Below are 21,759 nucleotides of genomic sequence, written 5' to 3' on the forward strand. Positions count from 1 at the left end.
TAAAAACAGCAGCATGTATTTACATATAAAAAATAAAAATAAGGTGCAGATATAAATAGATATAAAAAATAGACATAAAAAGAAAATATTAAAATATATAGGCATAAAAGACATAAATAAAAATACAAAGAAGGAGACATAAATACCACTGGGGTCTTTGTGCTTGTTCTCTGTGCCTATCGTATTTCATGAAAGAAGGAAGTAGAAATTTTGCCCGCACAGAGAACTACATTTTTTCACTAAACAAACAAAGATGGGTGTGGCCTAACACAGTTTGCATCCGCTTGATAAAGTGACAGAAGTACTTGTGCTTCCTCCAGCACTTCCTTTAGTGAACTGATGCAGAATTTCCTCACACTCACTTGATTACATGAGATTGTAGAGTATGTGGCTTTAGCTGTGTACCCTCTACACTTGTCCAGTCTGGCAGTGAAAGAGTAAACCAGCGGTGCTAGAAGTGACTGCTCTGACAGGACTTGTCTTCTGTCCTCTGACGCCTAACAAGGGTCTCTACAGTCCCTGAGGTGATAACATTGTACAGGACCCTGCAAACAGTAAGTACACTGATGGCACAACTATTATTCTTTCTTCTTCGGATCTTACATAGTCACATCTTTTTCTTTTCATCACTTTTTTGTAGCACTTGTTATGCTTTGTACTGTGGTATCTGGGAACTGAAATACCTGAGCTGTTTTTTTAGGGAATGACTCTCTTACTCTGGTTAACACTGCTGCCTCATACAAAAAGGGGCATCTCCGTGTCCTAATCTTAGCGCTTTTATCTTACAATCCTGTTTGTGCAGGTTTGATGGGAAGGAAAAACATTTATTTTGGACAATTGTTTGGACAATCTGCTGGTTATGAGCAACAGATCTACAAAGTGTTGCTTTTAAGATATTCTACGTGTAAACTTTCTCCCCAAAAAGAACTATCTCTTTACCTTAAACCACTTCTTACATGGTTGTTTATGAACGTGCAATCGCCGTTTTTCTGTATCACACTTCCTTTTCAATATTGGCTGCTTAAGTGTTTACCTTGTGTTGTTGAAAAAAATATTTTTCCTGTTTGTAAAGGAGACACTTGAATAAGAAAGACCAAAAGACTCAACTCACATCAGCCATAGTACAAGAGTGTAAAGAGTATTTGAATGTATGTAAAGAGAATTCTTTCCTCCACTTACTTTTTACTATGAACTATAGGACAATGATTTAGTGTAATGTACTTGTGTTTGTTTAAGCCCATTCTGCACAGCAAACATCCAGCACTGAGTTGATCAGATGATACAACTAGGCTGGGAAGGAACTGTCTAGTCTACCTGGAAGGGCAAGAAGCAAAGTTCAACCAGGGATACAAAGTGATTTTACCTTTTCTCTTGAGTCATTAATAGGTGTGTTATTTATATAAATGGCCATATATATATGGCGGCTGTGGCTCAGTTGGTAGAGTCATTGCCTTTCAACCGAACAACAACGTAATGACTGACCGACGCATTAACCGACAATGTCATCAAAAGCACTTTAAAAGTTCCTCAGGACAGTCATCTTAGGCTAATTCAAATTTCTGATTTATAAATCCTAATTGTTATATTTAACCGAAGATTTTGTTCTAAGAGAAAAACAAGATCCTCCTTTTTTTCTGAGAACACTTTTTATGGTTTCAAACAACTAAAAATGCACTCACACAGTGAGCTAAAAAAAAAAAGAAAGAAAGAAGAAGCTTCTTAAGACTGCAGTAGCCCTTATCTTAGAGAAAATAAAAATACTTTGTACAGCCACAAATACAGTTAAGCTCAAAGTGTATACAAATTTTGCAACCAAAATCTAAGTTAATTGTTTGCTCTGCAGTTGGCAAACGGTACATTCCATAATCATGCCAGAACATGCTGTGCAGGCATTTTCACAAAAATGCACCAAGACTCAACATGCCTTTTAAGGAAAGTCCAGTTGCACACATTTAAGGAGACTGGTTGTATAATGTTCTGTACATCCATTGGATTGAAGGCTGAGCCCTTAAGGGGAACTGCTTGTGTTAGCTTCAAGCATCCTTATGTTTGCATCACATGACTGTTGCATCTGAAGATTCAAAATGTGTTATTGCAAATGGTAAGATTACCTCAGCTGCCACTGTTGCTAAGAAAATTTAATTTTCATTTTAGGGAAATATGAATACTTTAACATTTTGTTATGAATGTACTCTGACCCTGCATATCAGTGCAGAGCTTTAAGGCTTGCAGAAAAGCAGTGTGACTCAAGTTCAACGTTGCAATGTTTGGCTTTGTGTACATTCTTCTGACAGAAAAAAAAAAAACAGGAAATACAAAAACCAACGAAACATTTCATGTGAAACTTTTTCAACCAACTGGCAGCCTTGTTTTTTTGGTACTTCTGTTACTTATAGTTAAGTTGTATACTCAAACTAACAACTTTCATCAACCATTATTTAGTCACAATGGCCCTCACTTATCAAACGTACGTACAGCAGAAAAATGGGTGTACGGTCATTTCCACGCAAAGTTCAGCACTTATCAAGTTTGACGTGAGCGGAGAGTACGCTCAAATCCCACGCCAGGTCTCAGCTTGTGTAGGCACGTTTTCAACTCAGTGTGGACTTGACAGTGCAGCGAATCTGTCTGTGTCGGAGAATAATTAGATCATACTGCAGTGCCTGTTAAGTTTCTTTTTTTACAGTCTATGGTTAAGACAGGCAGATAGAGGCTCACAGATCTACTGCTAGATAAGATATGTCATCTAAAATGTATTTTATATTACGCTCCACCTCAAATGATCTCTGTAGGCTATATTGCTTTTTTAAATGATGTTGAGCAACGCAAGCTGTCAGGTGATTTCATTAGTTGTGTGTTTTATTTTATGGGCACAGGAATATGGCTGCAGAAAATATTGAGACAAATTAAAACAGATAAACTAAAAACAGTTCCAGAGGATATTAAATACAACTTTTTACCTCTGAAATATGAAATATTTAAGGCTACAGAACATTAACATTAGATCATAACTAATGAGATGAGATGAGATGAGATGAGATGAGATTCAACTTTATTGTCATTACACATATACAAGTATAGAGTAACGAAATTAGGTTTGGCATCTCACCAGAAGTGCAAATTAGCAGAAAGTGCAAGAGTCTGTGCTATGTACAGTAATTGAGTGCAAGAGTCTGTGCTATGTACAGTAATTCTGTGCTATGTACAGTAATTGAGTGCAAGAGTCTGTGCTATGTACAGTAATTGCAAAATTTACAGATGTAGACAAAAAAAGTGAATTATGAGGTATATCTGGATGGCTGGATTAATGGGATGCAATAAATATAAATAAATGCTATAAATAAGTAATGTTACAAAATAAGTGTGTTCTTAGGATTATAATATACAGATTAAGATGCAGTGAGCATGCTATACTAATAATATACAGATTAAGATGCAGTGAGCATGCTATACTAATAATATACAGATTAAGATGCAGTGAGCATGCTATACTAATAATATACAGATTAAGATGCAGTGAGCATGTTATACAAGTTTACAGATAATTTAAAGAATATGAACATACTATAATACAATAATACAGATGGATGAGAGATGTGTGTGTGTGACCAGGAGGAGTGATGGGGGGGTGATGGGTGTGAGGTGATATGGAGGGGAAAAGGGGGGTCAGCAGGGTGCGGAGAGAGAGAGGGAGAGAGAGAGAGAGACAGAGTTCAGAGTTCGGGGGGTAGAGTTCAGTAGAGAAACAGCTCTGGGGAAAAAGCTGTTCCTCAGTCTGCTGGTTCTGGTCCGGAGGCTTCTGAAGCGCCTGCCGGAGGGCAGGAGGGTAAACAGTCTGTGGGCAGGGTGGGAGGAGTCTTTAAGGATGCCACGAGCTCGCCGCAGACAGCGTGTTCTTTGGACATCCTCAATGGCAGGAAGTGGACACCTTGTGATGCGCTGGGCGGTTTTTACCACCCGCTGTAGCGCCTTACGGTCTGCGACAGAGCAGTTTCCGTACCAGACTGAGACACTGCTGGTCAGGATGCTCTCGATCACACAGCGGTAGAAGTTCATCAGTACAGCTGAAGACAGGTGGTGTCTCTTCAATGTCCTCAGGAAAAAGAGGCGTTGATGAGCCTTCTTAACCAGACTGGAGGTGTTAGTGGACCAGGAGAGGTCCTCTGTGATGTGGGTCCCCAGGAACTTGAAGCTGGAGACACGTTCAACAGCCATCCCGTTGATGTGAATGGGGTTGTGCGTGCTTCCTCTTTCTCTCCTGAAGTCCACGATGATCTCCTTCGTCTTGCTGGTGTTGAGGAGCAGGTTGTTGTCAGCACACCAGGCGGCCAGATGCTGTACCTCCTCCCTGTAGGCCGTGTCATCGTTGTTGCTGATGAGGCCAATCACCGCTGTATCGTCCGCAAACTTGATGATGGTGTTGGATCCATGTACAGGTCTGCAGTCGTGGGTGAAGAGGGAGTAGAGGAATGGGCTCAGCACACAGCCCTGTGGTACGCCTGTGTTGAGTGTGATGGTGGTGGAGCAGGTGTGTCCTGACCTAACATACTGGGGTCTGTTGGTCAGAAAGTCCATTATCCAGTGACGGAGGGAGGAGTTGAAGCCCAGGTCTCCGAGTTTAGTGTTCAACTTGGAGGGGATGACAGAGTTGAATGCTGAGCTAAAATCAACAAACAGCATTCGTGCGTATGTGTTGTTATTGTCCAGATGAGTGAGCACAGAGTGCAGCGCAGTGGAGACTGCATCCTCTGTACTCCTATTGCTGCGGTAGGCAAACTGGAATGGGTCCAGTGTGGGTGGGAGGCAGTTTTTCAGGTGTGCTAGGACCACACCTCAAAAGCACTTCATTATGATGGGTGTGAGTGCCACAGGGCGGTAGTCGTTCAGGCCTGTCGGGCTGGAGTGTTTTGGCACTGGGACAATGGAGGTGGCTTTGAAGCATGCTGGCACAGCTGCTTGGGCGAGGGACAGGTTGAAGATGTCTGTAAAAACCCCAGTGAGCTGCTCCGCACATGCCCTAAGCACGCGCCCGGGGGTGCCGTCTGGACCAGCAGCCTTTCGAGCGTTGATCCGGCTCAGTGCAGCGTGGACGTCTGTGGAGGTGAGTGAGAGGGGCTGGTTGTCTGCAGGAGGTCTGTTCGTGGTCTGTGTCTCTCTGTTGTCTCTATCGAAACGAGCATAAAAGTGATTTAGCTCGTTCAGGAAGGAGACATCTGTGGTTATCGGGGTGGAGTTTCTGGGTTTATAGTCACTGATGGCCTGGATGCCCTGCCACATGCGTCTGGGGTCGGAGTTGGAGAAGTGTTCCTCTACCTTCAGCTTGTAGCAGTGCTTGGCCTTGATGATGCCCCTAATCGGTATGTCCGGAGATTAAAATAATAAATACGCTGATGTGCCACATGCATAATTGTGCACAGCAGACGCACTTAGGCCAGAGACTACATGTGACATAATAACGAATAAAGAAATCCGGGGGGCTCTAAGACGGAGTCAGGACCTTCTTTTATGTAAGTGTTAAATTGTTATGTTTGGAAAGAAGGCTAATCGACCATGCAGGCGCATTTCTTCTGAAGCTCTTTAATCCTACATTTCAGGCTGCCAGACAACACAATGCTATTCCTCTTTACTTTTCTCTGTTATGGTGTCACTTAGGCCATATCTCGTTTCTCTTCTTTGCCATATTAAGTATCTCCTTACCGTTAACGCCGTGAATATATAGGGGCGTGGTATTTAAATGACGATCGTTTCCAGCCGCCACACTTAATCACACCCGGTCATGCGTACGCTGTGATCAGCAAAATATGCACGTTTCATAGGTCCCACGTACTATGATTTCTGCACCCAAATCTGCACTGGTTTCTACACCAGATTGATAAATGAAGGCCAATGTATTAAGAGGAACACGGGCCACTGATGGGATAATTAGTTCCTCAACAACTAGTCATTTTTTTGATGTGCACAAAATGCCTCTAGAATAGAACACCCAAAGACCTCAACCACATCTGTATGATCACTGTATGGACCTGAATGAGGCTGCAAGTGCTCCAAGTAGTGTTTGAGGAATTCAACAGCACTCTGGGAAATCATACAGTCAGTACATTTACATGTGCAGTTAAGTCCAGCAATGGTTACAGCTTGATTAGGCCATCCAATTTGACCTGTGGTACGCCTGTGTTGAGTGTGATGGTGGTGGAGCAGGTGTGTCCTGACCTAACATACTGGGGTCTGTTGGTCAGAAAGTCCATTATCCAGTGACGGAGGGAGGAGTTGAAGCCCAGGTCTCCGAGTTTAGTGTTCAACTTGGAGGGGATGACAGAGTTGAATGCTGAGCTAAAATCAACAAACAGCATTCGTGCGTATGTGTTGTTATTGTCCAGATGAGTGAGCACAGAGTGCAGCGCAGTGGAGACTGCATCCTCTGTACTCCTATTGCTGCGGTAGGCAAACTGGAATGGGTCCAGTGTGGGTGGGAGGCAGTTTTTCAGGTGTGCTAGGACCACACCTCAAAAGCACTTCATTATGATGGGTGTGAGTGCCACAGGGCGGTAGTCGTTCAGGCCTGTCGGGCTGGAGTGTTTTGGCACTGGGACAATGGAGGTGGCTTTGAAGCATGCTGGCACAGCTGCTTGGGCGAGGGACAGGTTGAAGATGTCTGTAAAAACCCCAGTGAGCTGCTCCGCACATGCCCTAAGCACGCGCCCGGGGGTGCCGTCTGGACCAGCAGCCTTTCGAGCGTTGATCCGGCTCAGTGCAGCGTGGACGTCTGTGGAGGTGAGTGAGAGGGGCTGGTTGTCTGCAGGAGGTCTGTTCGTGGTCTGTGTCTCTCTGTTGTCTCTATCGAAACGAGCATAAAAGTGATTTAGCTCGTTCAGGAAGGAGACATCTGTGGTTATCGGGGTGGAGTTTCTGGGTTTATAGTCACTGATGGCCTGGATGCCCTGCCACATGCGTCTGGGGTCGGAGTTGGAGAAGTGTTCCTCTACCTTCAGCTTGTAGCAGTGCTTGGCCTTGATGATGCCCCTAATCGGTATGTCCGGAGATTAAAATAATAAATACGCTGATGTGCCACATGCATAATTGTGCACAGCAGACGCACTTAGGCCAGAGACTACATGTGACATAATAACGAATAAAGAAATCCGGGGGGCTCTAAGACGGAGTCAGGACCTTCTTTTATGTAAGTGTTAAATTGTTATGTTTGGAAAGAAGGCTAATCGACCATGCAGGCGCATTTCTTCTGAAGCTCTTTAATCCTACATTTCAGGCTGCCAGACAACACAATGCTATTCCTCTTTACTTTTCTCTGTTATGGTGTCACTTAGGCCATATCTCGTTTCTCTTCTTTGCCATATTAAGTATCTCCTTACCGTTAACGCCGTGAATATATAGGGGCGTGGTATTTAAATGACGATCGTTTCCAGCCGCCACACTTAATCACACCCGGTCATGCGTACGCTGTGATCAGCAAAATATGCACGTTTCATAGGTCCCACGTACTATGATTTCTGCACCCAAATCTGCACTGGTTTCTACACCAGATTGATAAATGAAGGCCAATGTATTAAGAGGAACACGGGCCACTGATGGGATAATTAGTTCCTCAACAACTAGTCATTTTTTTGATGTGCACAAAATGCCTCTAGAATAGAACACCCAAAGACCTCAACCACATCTGTATGATCACTGTATGGACCTGAATGAGGCTGCAAGTGCTCCAAGTAGTGTTTGAGGAATTCAACAGCACTCTGGGAAATCATACAGTCAGTACATTTACATGTGCAGTTAAGTCCAGCAATGGTTACAGCTTGATTAGGCCATCCAATTTGACCAGTATACAAGCACCACAGGAGAATAGTTAGCAAGCTGCAAACTGGTTGTAAGTCGAATGGTGAAAATATGGACAAGTTTACAGCTCTGTATTTTGAACATACTTTACATTTCACTTTTGGTACAATTGTGATGCACGCTATCCCTGTAGCTTATGCTGATATCTAAAGACAGACAACAACATGACTTCTGCTATGCTACCCATTTATTTTGACATGGAGAGAGCAGTTTGTGTGTGTGTGTGTGTGTGTATGTGTGAGTCTGAGGGAGCCTCACAACACACACACTTAAGTCCCCTTAACTCCAGGGACCCTTCATTACAAACACATGTTGCTAGATGGTCAAGTGCTGAGAAAAGCCTCAGAATCATGGCAGTCTAGTGAGCACCTTGGCAAACGAAGGCAGCTGCAACACCCAACATTTCTTTCTCACTTTTACTTTCCACCTGCACGGAACAAATCTGTTATTTTAACAACACTTGGCTGCAATCTTCTCTTTGCTTAGACTGAATCCCCCCAGAACCCACAAAACTTGACCTCAAATTCAGTTGAGAATGCACCTGCATTTTTAAAGTTATGCAACAAAACACAATGCCATGTTCCATTGCTTTTTTTGTCTTTTAGTGTATTTCTAACTCTAGAGTTTTTGCTTTTTATATAATAATTTGGTATTTTTTAGAGCAACACTCTTGTTGTTGAATTGTAGCTGAGATAAGAAATATTTCGTAACATTTTAAACAGAACTAACGTCAAGTTTGTCCTTAAGCCCACTGCTGATACTTCATTAGAATGGATCTTGTTGAAAGCTAACAAATGTGTCATCTTCTTTACTACAACTTTGCATATGGTGGTTTCAAATTTCACCATCCAGTATCATGTTTAGCTATGAGAAAATAAATAGAATGGCCGTATGTGGGTTAATGCAATGACATACAAAAGCTTATCAGCTGAGAAGTGTTGCAAGAGTTAAGCTCTCTGTACACACTCTTCTAGTGTCAACATATTGAATATTTTCAAATGTACCACCTTTGGAGCTTTCAGAAAGGATGTGGAAATGAGAAAAATTGCTTCTACTACAGCAGAATGTATCTGTCTACTAGTCAGACTGCCCTTTCTTCTGCTGAGGAGGAGACGAGCAGCAAAGAGAGTGTGGCTTCATTAAATCCTCCGTACACGACAGAATTTGTCTAGGAGCTGCAGCTCTAGAACGACCATTTCACAAGCACAAATCACATTTCTGCCGCTTCCTTATATGCACCTGGTATGCCAAAAATGTTTAAAAAAAAATGTATTTACAAAAAAAGCTTTGATGTCCATGTCCCAGTAGGTCTTTAAACCGGTATTATAGAGCTCAGGAAAGTGGGACACTATTTGTTGTGTTCTGATTTTCCCTGCCATTGGACATGCTGAGGTTTTGTCTCAAAGTTCTGCGAACAAGTAGGAATTTAGACATAGACAACAAGCTCAGATCTGTGCAGATACACTTGTGACTTGCAAAACTTTGAAACGCCCTTTAATTAGGTTCATAGACCTGAAAAACTGGATCGGATTTGCTGACTCTAATTCTACAATGAACTGTGGATTAGTATTAATTGCTAATTTAATCTTTGCTTCTCTTCAGTCAACAGATCAAAATGAGGAAAAGTGATACGCCTCTGTGTAAGCAGCAGTCTTCACCCTGCTTTGGGAAAGGTGAGTTAATACACTGGTGTTGTTTGAAGATCGTCAACACAGCCATGCACAGTTGCTCTCTCATTTCCATTTCCACCTCACTGGGCATCTGTTGACACTGTTGAGAAGTTACATTTTCTCATGGTTGCCAGGCAAGGATATAAACCGTACAACCATACTATCAAACAGTCACCTAATGCTACAAAACAGGTTTGGCATAACTGTGACAAAAGCCCAGACTAAAAGCTTTGTGAACACTGACTTTGTGCCACATAACAAACCGGTTGTAGGACTTTTGTAATGTCTTGTAAAATGAATCTTTAATAGCCTTAAACAGCTTGTTTATTTTCTTTAATGTAGCCACAACTGATGAGAGAGCATGCATGTTTTTCCTTACATACCTACTCACTGCTGTCGGAGTGATACTCACCCAATCTCAAGGCTTTGCCATTTACATCCAAGCATGAATAAACAACATAAGAATCTCAGCTACTGTAAGCATTTACTTTACACTGCATGAGGATTTCTTTACAGATAAAGGAAAAAAGGTTTCTTCTTGGGAAAATAAGTTAACAAAATTAATTGCCAGCTGTCTACTGTAAACAAACAGAAAATAGCAGCATAAACCATTAAAGGCTAGTTGGACCAAAGAGACTTGTTGGGATTGTTTACTTTTGGGCAATAATGGATTCTTAAGAATTTCAAATACAATCGAGAGCATTGTACAAACTGTTTACGTTCAACTAATGGCCAATTTGCTTTGTAAACAGGAGGCTATATTTAACTGGGTCAGCTGGGAAAATATTTTTTTCCCCCTAATGTATTCCCAGGGATTCAATATTTTCTTAACCATAGTTTTATTCCCTCTCCATTGTCCCATTTCACAGACAGTCACTCACATAAGCAGCCAGTTGTGACATACCAGCTTGAATTAGCAGCCCCTGTTGCCATGATGCTCTCTTAACCCTAAAATAGAGATAGAGAGGGACACTCAAAGCAACGACAACTAGCAGCTGCATTATACATATAGGCACTGACTGGACCACATAAAAAGAAGAGTGAAGCCTGAGCAAGACAGATGCAGTGAAAACCTTGAAGAAAGACACATCGTGAATACAGGAAAGACGGTCTTTACAGGGTCAAGAGGTTCAAGCAACACTTGAGTGTTCTCTGTGACACAACAGAGAGTGGCAGACACATAAGAAAAGTGCAGCCTCAAGTTAGAAGCAAGTCTACAAGAGGCAGAAGCATATATATGAAAGCTGAAATACCTGACTCAACAGGCACAGACTGAAAGAACCAGACATGGCCAAAATCTCAGCAGAAGGTAAGTGACAAATAGAGCTTCCTCTACTTATCATGGAGCTGTGTAGTGACACTGAGGGGCTATGTGATATGATGATAATTACCAGTCATGAAATGCTTCATTCTGGACTACAGTCTGAGACATTGACGGGCTGAAAGTTGACATACAAATCTATATTAGATTCTTAGATAAGTACACCAACTTTTGGCTAAGTAACTGCTGCAAAAAAAGGATTAATTTACTATAAAAAGTTAGTATCCTGAACTACCGAAGCATTTTTCCTTAAAGTGTGTAGCACATTATTACAATTCTATTGCATACTGTTTATTAAAAGACCCACGCGGCACAACTACACTGCTCTGTGTGGGTCACATTTCTGTAGTTGAGGGGATGTAGGTCAAGGTTATCCTAAAGGCAGCTCAGCTGTTCCAGAGGGGAGAGTTCACACATGGTGAGAAGCTTGCCAGGAATGACACTTTCTGAAATGTGATAGCCAAAGGACAGCCAGAAAGTTCTGCCAATGTAAAAGCAAATGTTGATGGTGTCATCTGCGGGGCGCCTAGATGGCTCAAACTTTTCAAACAGATAGAGTTGCATGTAAACAACTTCCGATGGTGTGTCTGCAAGAGTGATGTTGTGGTCGGCAATGCGTCTTGAGGTTGTTGTTTTTATTTCTAACATAGGTTTTATTTCTGTATTTGGGCAAGTGACCATTAATATTATTAGTGACAGTGATGACATGGCGGTCAGAATAGCCAGACATCTTCACCACCGATGGGATGTTGGATTGCAACAGTAGCTTTCACACCAGGGGGATTCAACAAGCAGTCAAAGCTATTTAAAAAAAAAGTAAAACAATTCAGCTGACCTTCATCTAGTTTGATCACAGTACAAAGTTAGCACAGGGTATCGAGTCTAGAAAGTTTACCCAAGTTCATATAACAAGTTTGAATCAAGTTCAATTCAATAAACATTACTTGAAAGCGAACAAACTGGATGGCATGCAAATAACTGCACAACCACAGGGGAAAAATCAGGTGAAATTATAGGCAGCATATTAGTACAACAAGGCAGCTTTAACAGCAGACTCGTGGGTAGCAATCATTACAGATATGTAGCCATTAAATACCATTTCCTCTAGAGCTGTGAATATTGGAAATGTCTGCCCAACAGATAAGAAATTCTGATGACCAATGAAAAACAAGTTTGACGTAAAAATTTATGTTGCACTATGTTTCACAACAATGTCACCAGCTGAAAAATAACAAGAGCTAAGGTGCTAGATCTTTCAGTGTTTTCTGTTTTCTCTGTCTGCATACCAGTCTCAGCACTTAATAATTTCAGGAAAAGTGACCCTTAGTCCCCCAGGGGGTTGAGAGTTCAGACCACCAGTCCAGGACATCAGTGACAGTGATTAACTGTGTTTACTGTAACTTGCCTTGGCTAAACATGTTGTCAGCACTGAAACACAAGTCAGCCACTCAAGACATGTTTACTGGTGAGAGTTACGATGAGGCCTTGAAAACATGCCATGTTCATCTCAGAACCCCCGACACCTTAAATAAATTTATCTTTGGAGGTCTCATGTTTATTTGGCTGGTATTTGTATGTATTGCTACCACTAACATCATGATATTTCTTCTTTAAGTGTTGACACACAGTATTCATCACATTTCTGAGATGAAATAGAGCAAGGCAGCAAGTTTCTCAGATTCCAAGAGAATGATATTGCGTCAGAACTGTAATCACTGTTGTTATAAAGCCATCACATACAACCTCTTGGTAAAGACTTTTTGCATTTCATGAGCAACTAATTCTCTCATGGACAAAATCACTCCACAATATCACAACTTAAAAGTGAGTTTCCAACCTTACATTTAATTGTGAGTGGTAGACCAGCAGGAACATTTACATTGAAACTGTAAGGATAGGACTTACTTATTACTGCCATTTAGTGAACCCCAGCACCCTTTGTAACTCAGCAGAAACTGGAGCTCTCTGTATATGAATGCATTCACAACAACTCAAATCTTTCTCAACTCCCTCAGAAATGCCACGGCTATTCCCAAAAATGTCTATGTGTGATGTGGATGAGAGGGTCCGACTGATGGCAGAGAAGGTGTATGCCTCTGCCCTGAAAGAGGAAGACAGTAAGGATGTTATGGCAATGTTTAACGTGCCCGAAGACTGTCCCATCGGACTGCATGAGGACAGGGAGAGGGCCCTGAAGAAGGAGCTGGCAGAGCAGCAGTCCCAGGAGTCTACAAAGAGGTATGAGATGCATATATTGGCTCAAATAAGCAGCAATATTCCAGCGTTTTTAACAGGAGCTTAAACAGGAACGAGCTTGGAGATTGTTAGGAGAGTTATGCTTGTCATCTGTTTTGTGTCACTAGGAAGAAGAATTTCATGTTGAAGCGCTCGCAGTCGGTATCTTTGCAGATACCTGTTCCTGGGGACTGGGCCAAGTCTATGGGGTCTACAATGTTCTCCCAAACCATAACTGACTCTTCTCTACCAGAAGGCTCTCCAGATTTCCAGAGAGTAACCATCAGTGGAGATTACTGTGCGGGGGTAACAGAACAGATAATTCACTTCAGCGTATCATATTTTCATTTTACTTTAAAAAGGGACATTTTACTTCAGACATAATTGGAATACAGTGTTGGTGAAGAGAATTGAAAAAGTAAAGAATGTTTTTTTTCTTATTTCAGATCACAGTTGAGGATTATGAGCAGGCAGCCCAAAGTCTCCTTGGGGCGATGTTCATCAGAGAAAAATACTCCAGGTTGGCCTACCATCGCTTCCCTAAGACCATCGCACAGTTTCTCCGTAGTGCAAAGAATGAGACATGGCAGGAGGAGGATGAAATCTTGCCAGGTAGGTACACTGAGAGAACTTTCTCTCTCCTCAGTGAACAAACTTGAAAGAGCGAATACTACTGCAATTTTATATCTTGAAATTACTCGTTTGCTCAAAGGAGTTGGATGTTGGAGTTTTAAATGCTATTCTTTTTCCCATAAACAATGTTACTTGATAAACAACTCCTGATGAAAATATCAGAGCAAGATATGTAGGTGAATTTAGCAAAGAACCTCCAACCTCCACACTTTAAATCATGCAGCTCCACCATCAATGGCTATTTGGTGGATTACTAGAATCAGGGATGTCAATCCCTGGAGCTTGCATGAATAAACAGAGCCTGGTTCTGATGGGGTTACCGATGTTATTTGCGTTGCAGAGTACGTAGTATGGGCATTGTATTGCTCTGTTTGTAACTAGGATGTGCTCTGATTTGCACTTGCTACCTACCTCTACTGCATAGCTAGTTTGTAATGTAGTTTCAGAAACACCTGCCATGACAAAATGACAAAAAGGGGAAAAACACAAATAAACTGGTGGCCACTACATAACCCTGTAGAATGACACCGTCATCATTTTGTCAAGCAGCACTAATCTACATTAGGATGCATACAGATAATAAAGTTGATGCAAGGACAATAAACCTAAATGGTTATTAGTTTTTCCAAGCAACAAAGACCTCTCTGCATGTGTTTCTAAGTGAGTGTGGAGAGTGTAACCAAGGCCATTGAGTCAACTCCTGGCTACAGACCAGAGAAGCATGTAGAAGTTTTTTTTTTTTTACCTGAGTGCAACATAGCTAACAACAATGAGAAAGAAGATGTACTACTACTGATTCATAAAAAGTATCCCAACTTCACAATACATGGATAAGACCAATATGTAATGGTTATCTGTCCATACTGACAAGCAACAAAACCTACAAAATACCCATGACTATGATCATTCAATGTTTTTTTTTATGCACCCCCATCATCTGTAGACATCTGGCCCTGTCCTTGTGAAGGGGAGGACCCTTACTCCGTGGAGGGTATTCCAGAGAACCTGAACTACGAGCTGCAGATGAAGGATGGCATAGTTCATGTTTACGACAACGCTGAGACCCTGAAACAAGAGCAGCCCCACAGACTACCTTACCCTGACCTTGAGACCTTTGCCATAGACCTAAGCCATGTCCTTGCAATGATAGCTGACGGCCCAACGTAAGTACACAAACATTTTGAATGCTTTCAGCTTCAGCCAGGATGGATATTTTACACTATTTTTTAATCACTTTTTTTCAAAAAATAAGCCAACATGGTGGTGCTGAAAAATACATTTTTGTGTTTCCCTGCAGTAAGACCTACTGTCACAGGCGGCTGAACTTCTTGGCCTCTAAATTCTACCTTCATGAGATGATGAATGAAATGGCAGAGTTAAAGGAGCTGAAATTAGTTCCACACAGAGACTTCTACAACGTCAGAAAGGTTGGTTGTTATTTTTCGATCTTGTTCAGTGTGCAAACAATTTACAACTCTTAGAACAAACTTTTTATGTAATACAATTATTCTGGCCAACACTTCCTCAGCTAGAGCCCTTCTGCTTTAATGAGATTTATTTTTAGTTTCAGTGCCCCCAGTCTAAATAAACTTGATTTTATGGATGTTTTGTAACATGTGCAATAAAGTCATGCACATTGTCACTGTTTGCTTTATGTCAATCACAGGTGGACACACACATACACGCTGCAGCATGCATGAACCAGAAGCATCTGCTGAAATTCATAAAAACCACTTACCAGACAGAGGCTGATCGCGTGATCTCGGAGAAGGGCGGTAAGAAGCTCACGCTCAAAGAGGTCTTCGACAACCTTCACATGGACCCCTATGACCTCACCGTGGACTCTCTGGATGTGCATGCTGTAAGAACCAAAACTTGAATGAATGAGTCCAAGATCATTTCTGCCAGAGTGTAGACATCAGGTTTACATTGTGTAATATATCCAAAAAGACAATGTCCCAGATGCAAATATATCAGATCATATCGCCTGCCAAGAATTAATTTGTCATTTTTCAAATAGCTACAGCTCATTTCACTAACCTGTCCTTGTTGACACAAGGATGCAATTATTGGTGTTCATGCATTTCATATGGTGTTACGCAATCTTTCTATGTTTCATGCAAGGTCCTCTAATGTGTAATCTGAAAATAATCAATATAGTCACTTTGTTGGAATGAGGATGTGCTCATCAGTACATCAGATTCACTCCCTCTCACGAATTTCTCTCCTAGGGAAGACAAACATTTCATCGGTTTGACAAGTTTAACTCCAAATACAATCCCGTGGGAGCCAGTGAGCTGCGAGAGATCTACTTGAAAACCGACAACTACATCAAAGGAGAATACTTTGCACGTCTCGTAAAGGTGAAGTATTACCTCAAGCACTAATACCACTGGAAGGCCCTGCAAAACTTTTATTTTTATTATTCTAGTTTGATTTCTGCTTATCTTGATATTGAAATTATGAGAGATAATCTAATAAAACAGATAAGGAGGGTCAGGTAGACATCAATGAATTACAGTCTATGAATGAAATCATCTTTTTTTTAACTAAAACATCATCTGACACGTTAACTGAAGGAAAAACATTTGCATGAAATAAATATATAAATGGAAGACAACCTGTTATGAATAACTCGGCATGGAAAGAGCTATTGTGCTTTTCCTTTCAAAATGTTTATTTTGAAAAAGTTTTCTAGGAAAAATATGGGAACACACGTTAGGCTGAACAACGTGTACCAAAGTTACATTCAATTTTCATTCAAACACTTTTTCATTCCTCTACTTTATCGCTTTTTAAAATATTTCTTCTAAGTTGAAGTTCTCTCTCTTTCACAGAAGTATAGTTTTGTGCATATTTTTTATCTTCAGTGAAGTTTTTTAAGATGTCTTAAAGACATCAGTCATCTCTCATAATATGTTTTTGATGGGATGCAGATGCATTGCACCCACTGGTGGTGGACTTATTTTTATTTAACCTTTATTTAACCAGGTAAATAACCCATTGAGATCAGGATCTCTTTCACAAGGGTGACCTGGCCAAGAGGGCAGCAGCACACGTCAATAAAAAAGCATTACATGATAAAGAGACAGTTTACAAACAATAAGTTAAGAGAGAACAACAATTTACAAGTAAAAAATGTAGCAAAAGCACCCTAAATAAGTTTTGTTTTTGTCTCTGATGTCTCTCAGGTTCTGTGCTGTGCCCTTTGTGATGTTACAGAATTATCCCTTATATGTCCCGTGAACAATTACAAAAGGTAATTTCTGATGTATCAACAAACATCACTAACTTCCTGTGGCTTTAACATCTGTTTCAGGAAGTTTCCAAAGACCTGGAGGAGAGTAAGTACCAGCATGCTGAGCCACGTCTATCCATTTACGGCCGCTCTGCCAGTGAGTGGGAGAGCCTAGCAACTTGGTTCATCCAGCACAAAGTCCACTCACCCAACATGAGATGGATGATCCAAGTTCCAAGGATCTAGTAAGTGCTCATTGAAAGCAAACCCAAACTATTGTGACAGCAGGAAGATAAATACATGAAACAGGCCCGGAACTGTATTATATGTGCTACAGCTCTTCTAAACCACAGGATGACCGTCCTAGACTTTCACCACCATAACGGAAACCGTGCTTATTTTCATTGGTGTATTATTCACTTTTATTATAAAGGTTGCTGATAAAATAACCGCTCCTTTTATTTTATTGTTTCCTATTTTTAACAGAGAGTGAAATTATCCAGGTCGCTTTTTAGGATCAGCATGGTCACAAAGAAATCCTGAACAGAGCAATTTTAATGTCAGTGTTGTCAAATCTTTGTCTCTAAACCTGTAAGCTCACAGGTATTTGAAGTAGCTAAACGGGTCACTATTGGATATCTGTATCTCTTAAACACAAGCTGAAATGTCCGTGTTGTTGTAAGACAAGTTGATTTGATTCCTTTTGTCTTGCAGTGACATTTTCAGGTCAAAGAAATTAGTGCCAAACTTTGCAAAGATGCTGGAGAACGTCTTCCTCCCACTCTTCGAGGCTACGGTCAACCCACAAAAGCACAAAGCAATACATGTTTTCCTGAAATATGTAAGTATTTTAAATAAAGGATGGAACTGGTGACTGACAGGAAAGGTTTTTACGTAAATCTGCAGCTTTATCAAGTGACACATGCTGACAGTGCTATGGTAACAGACTGAGTCGAGACAGTTAACATGCATGGTTAAGTACAATATTTGTTTTGCAAATGTTCCGCTGTTATCTTTGTTATCTTGTAGGTAACAGGGTTTGACAGCGTGGATGATGAGTCCAAACACAGCGACCACATTTTCACTTACAAAAGCCCAAAGCCAGAAGGTTGGACAACAGATGACAACCCTCCATACACCTACTATCTGTTCTACATGTATGCCAACATCATGGTGCTCAACAACCTGCGCAAGTAAGTGCTGCACGTTTGGCCAAGCAACAAGAATCTAGGCTGTTTTTCAAACATTGGATCCCTTGACAAGAGTCAAGAGTCACATTCATTTCTAGGTACAATAAAGTATTGATGTTAAAATATGCATAGATGCCAGAATTATTTAAATCTTTAGGGATTTCAGGCACACATGGGTAGGCCATGCTTTTAATTTTTGATTAACCTAGACGGCATGCAAGTACTGACACATGTGCAAAAGATTTAAGCAAAGGGGAAACAAATAGTGTTTGGTTGAAAAGCAATCATGGCAATTTGAAATATCATTTTTTATTTGATAAACCTGAGGTCAGCCTCTGATACCTTAATCCGGCAGCACAGACAGAGTATAAGGGTAATGTTGTTGCACCCTTGTTGTTATGTGTACGGTGAGGGGAAAAAAACCTAATATGAGACATATGTGAAAGTGTCAATTATATTGCATCATTTACTGAGGTCTACTAAGTATTAAAAGCATTTTTAGAAACTTCTTTAAACTTGCATAGCTGAAATGAATTGCTCTTTAAAAAATATCTTCTATTTTAAACTCATAGAAATGATGATTCATTGTTTGTCCCCAGGGAGCGAGGACTGAACACGTTCCAATTTCGCCCACACTGTGGGGAGGCTGGCTCCATCACCCACCTGGTCTCTGCCTTCCTAACAGCTGACAACATCTCCCATGGACTCAACCTCAAAAAGGTGCAGTCCTGCATTCATCTATGAGGGCTTACCACTTAAGCGCTTGCTATTGCAAATAACTCAGTGTGCTAAAAATGATATGCTAATATATGATGGTAGATACTGTATTTGTACCAATCAAACAATGATCTTTGGCATGTTCAGTCGTTGCCAAAAACAACGAAACAACGAGTGCAAGATGCAGAAGAAAAACCCCTAAACCCAGTATATAACTGGACATAGGATCTCATCATAAAAGGCTTTAAATATTTAAATGAGAAATTTTCAGAGCTTGGAAATGGATGTGAAACTGAACTTCGATTTTGAACGTGTCACTTCTGTGTCCATCCCAAAGAACTAACACTTTCAGTTTTATAGACATTAATATCTATAAATGTGCATCAATCCTTGACCCTCCGAGTGATTATTTATTATATATACTTTTTGTACCTCTACCATCTCCTCAGAGTCCAGTGCTGCAGTACCTGTACTACCTTGCCCAGGTCCCTATCGCCATGTCCCCACTGAGCAACAACAGCCTGTTCCTGGAGTACTCCAAGAACCCTCTACGAGAGTTTCTACAGAAGGGCCTTTGTGTGTCGCTGTCAACTGATGACCCCATGCAGTTCCACTACACCAAGGTCAGGATCACAGGAGAAAGTGTGGATCATATACTAATTGTAACAATCCTCAATCCTCAGTTTTTAAACACACTATCGTTACTCAGAACTGACTATGATATATGGCAAGGCAGTTTAGCCTTATCTCACTTTAAAACAAAATGTGTTTTACACCATATCCTGAAGTGTAAAGATCCCCCTGAACAATTGATCTCAAATGTTCCTCTGAACCCTTTCAGGAGGCCTTGATGGAGGAGTACGCTATTGCTGCCCAGCTGTGGAAGTTGAGCACCTGTGACTTGTGTGAGATAGCCAGAAACAGTGTACTGCAGAGCGGACTTTCACATCAGGTACCAAATATCCCACTATTTTGAACAAATAATGTAATGACGACATAACATGTTGGCAATTTTACAGTTTTACAGGAAAGCTTGTAGTTCATATCAATACTGTAAACAAATTAAATAGTAAAATTATTCAGTCACAACCTGTGCTGAAAATAGTGCTGGTCGGACCAGATGTCCACACTCATAATTCAGTACTCAATTTATCAGCCAAATCCCATGTTGAGGTAACTAAAAAATGTTTGTCTACTCTGGAGAAATAGGAATGCCATATATTTATGATATATGTTTTAAATTTTGCATAAGCTGCCCTACATCTATTGTTCCTCATTTGCCCCTAGGAGAAGAAACACTTCATTGGATCCAACTACCTACAAGGTGGACCGGAAGGCAACGACATTCGACGGACGAACGTGGCACAAATCCGCATGGCATACCGGCATGAGACACTGTGCAACGAGCTCAGTTTTCTAGTGGATGCAGTAAAGGCGGATGTTGGAACCAGTCCAACTGAATGATTGACCAAGGCAGCTCAAATTGTGCCCTATGATGTTCTATGATGAAGGTGCAAATGGATTGTACTAAAATGACACCCAGATGGGAACAAACGTTCACTCCCTTGGTGCAGAAATCGGTTACGGCCTACTTAATGTAGATAGATCAATACTTGATTTTTAAACTGTGTTCAATGCTGTCTCTTTAAAATGTTCAAATCACTGTGTGCCTCGTTTAACTGAGCTTTTGATTGATTCGTTTTTGTAGGATGTTAAGTTAAGGTTGGTACTGCTTGTTGAACTTTTTCTGTCACTTGGATATATGCATGCTACAGAGGCATTCTATCTTGAATGTAGGTCTAAAACTAGTAGTTCATAGATGCACCGATTGGAATTTCTTTGCAATTTTTACCTGGGGTGACCTGCCTATACCGATTTTTGTCAGGTACTGATTTTCTTTTTTTAAAGGACTATAATTAACAGCAAAACAAAAAGATTTTTGTAACTTTTTTGTAATTAAATGTTACATTTATGTGCATTATAAAACACTGACTGTGAACTGTTTATTACAAGAAAATCCTAAAACTGCAGGATACATGAATAGCTCTCATTCTCTCCCAAACTGAGTGAGAATCAGTGTACTTCTTGTGATGAAAGATACAACAGAAAACTCAAAGTACTTGGTCTTCTTCGATTCCCTGATTTTTTTTTTACATTTTAAAAATCCAAAACAAAAAACGCCAACGAGAATTTACATTTTTAGACACTTCAAATCCATTATTACCCCTTTACCTTTTCTAAAGATTATTTCCTTTTTAATAGAGAAACCCTTTATGACCTGTATTCTCCTCTATTTGTTTGCAATTATTTATGGTGGAAGTGTCTTTATATACGTAAAGGAAAACAAAACAAAGATGTATTCAATTATATTAGAAAATAAAACACATTCTCTGTTTAACATTTTCACATACTGGAAATATTGAAACAGCCTTTAAGGTATTTAATCAAACGCATGATAAATCAAATTATAGAAACAGTGAACATTGCTGCTTCACTCTTCGGCTGAATTTTCCCTGACTCCGGAAGAAATTACAGACTCTTACCTGTCTGCCTCTGTGGTTGCAAAAGAAAATGTCATCATGGGAAGCGCAATGGAGATATAGGTGAGTCTGGAGCGAGTCCATGGAATCGCTGTGTTTGTCCTCCTGGATGTCAAACATTTTCTCCTCTGCTGATGGGAAACTTTTGTCAATACTGCCAACATGTTAGCCTGATGTGTGGCCGTCCGTTAATGTTTGTGTCACTGTGCACGCAAAACATTGAAACAGCTCGTTTGGGCCAGTCTGAGATCGGCATCAAATTGGCTGTAACTGTGAGGACTGGGCGGTCACAGTCAGGGCCGAGCAGTCTGAAAATCAGCAGATTCTGGTCACATGTCGATCTAATAGTGCACCTTTAGAAATTAATAAA

The 21,759-nt window shown here is 40.8% G+C and overlaps 1 protein-coding gene across 3 annotated transcripts; it reads left to right on the forward strand.

The window, feature by feature from the left end:
- Positions 1-310: 310 nt before the first annotated feature.
- ampd3b (adenosine monophosphate deaminase 3b) lies at positions 311-20,835 on the forward strand. 3 transcript variants are annotated; one of them, XM_020636449.3, is made up of 16 exons: positions 311-554; positions 9,448-9,518; positions 12,852-13,074; positions 13,200-13,377; positions 13,518-13,683; positions 14,648-14,867; positions 15,002-15,131; positions 15,371-15,565; positions 15,936-16,067; positions 17,024-17,187; positions 17,657-17,783; positions 17,972-18,135; positions 18,732-18,852; positions 19,299-19,472; positions 19,691-19,801; positions 20,137-20,835. In XM_020636449.3, exons 2-16 carry the CDS (start codon positions 9,461-9,463, stop codon positions 20,311-20,313), a joined length of 2,340 nt encoding a protein of 779 aa, XP_020492105.1. In that variant the 5' UTR covers positions 311-554; positions 9,448-9,460; the 3' UTR covers positions 20,314-20,835. The 3 variants fall into 3 exon arrangements, with proteins under 3 accessions (XP_020492105.1, XP_065812974.1, XP_065812975.1); XM_065956902.1 differs by lacking the exon at positions 311-554 and adding an exon at positions 6,754-6,771; XM_065956903.1 differs by lacking the exons at positions 311-554; positions 9,448-9,518 and adding an exon at positions 9,602-10,824.
- The last annotated feature ends 924 nt before the right edge of the window (positions 20,836-21,759 follow it).

The sequence above is a fragment of the Labrus bergylta genome, chromosome 7 (assembly GCF_963930695.1).
Source record: "Labrus bergylta chromosome 7, fLabBer1.1, whole genome shotgun sequence".
Classification (NCBI taxonomy): Eukaryota; Metazoa; Chordata; class Actinopteri; order Labriformes; family Labridae; genus Labrus; species Labrus bergylta.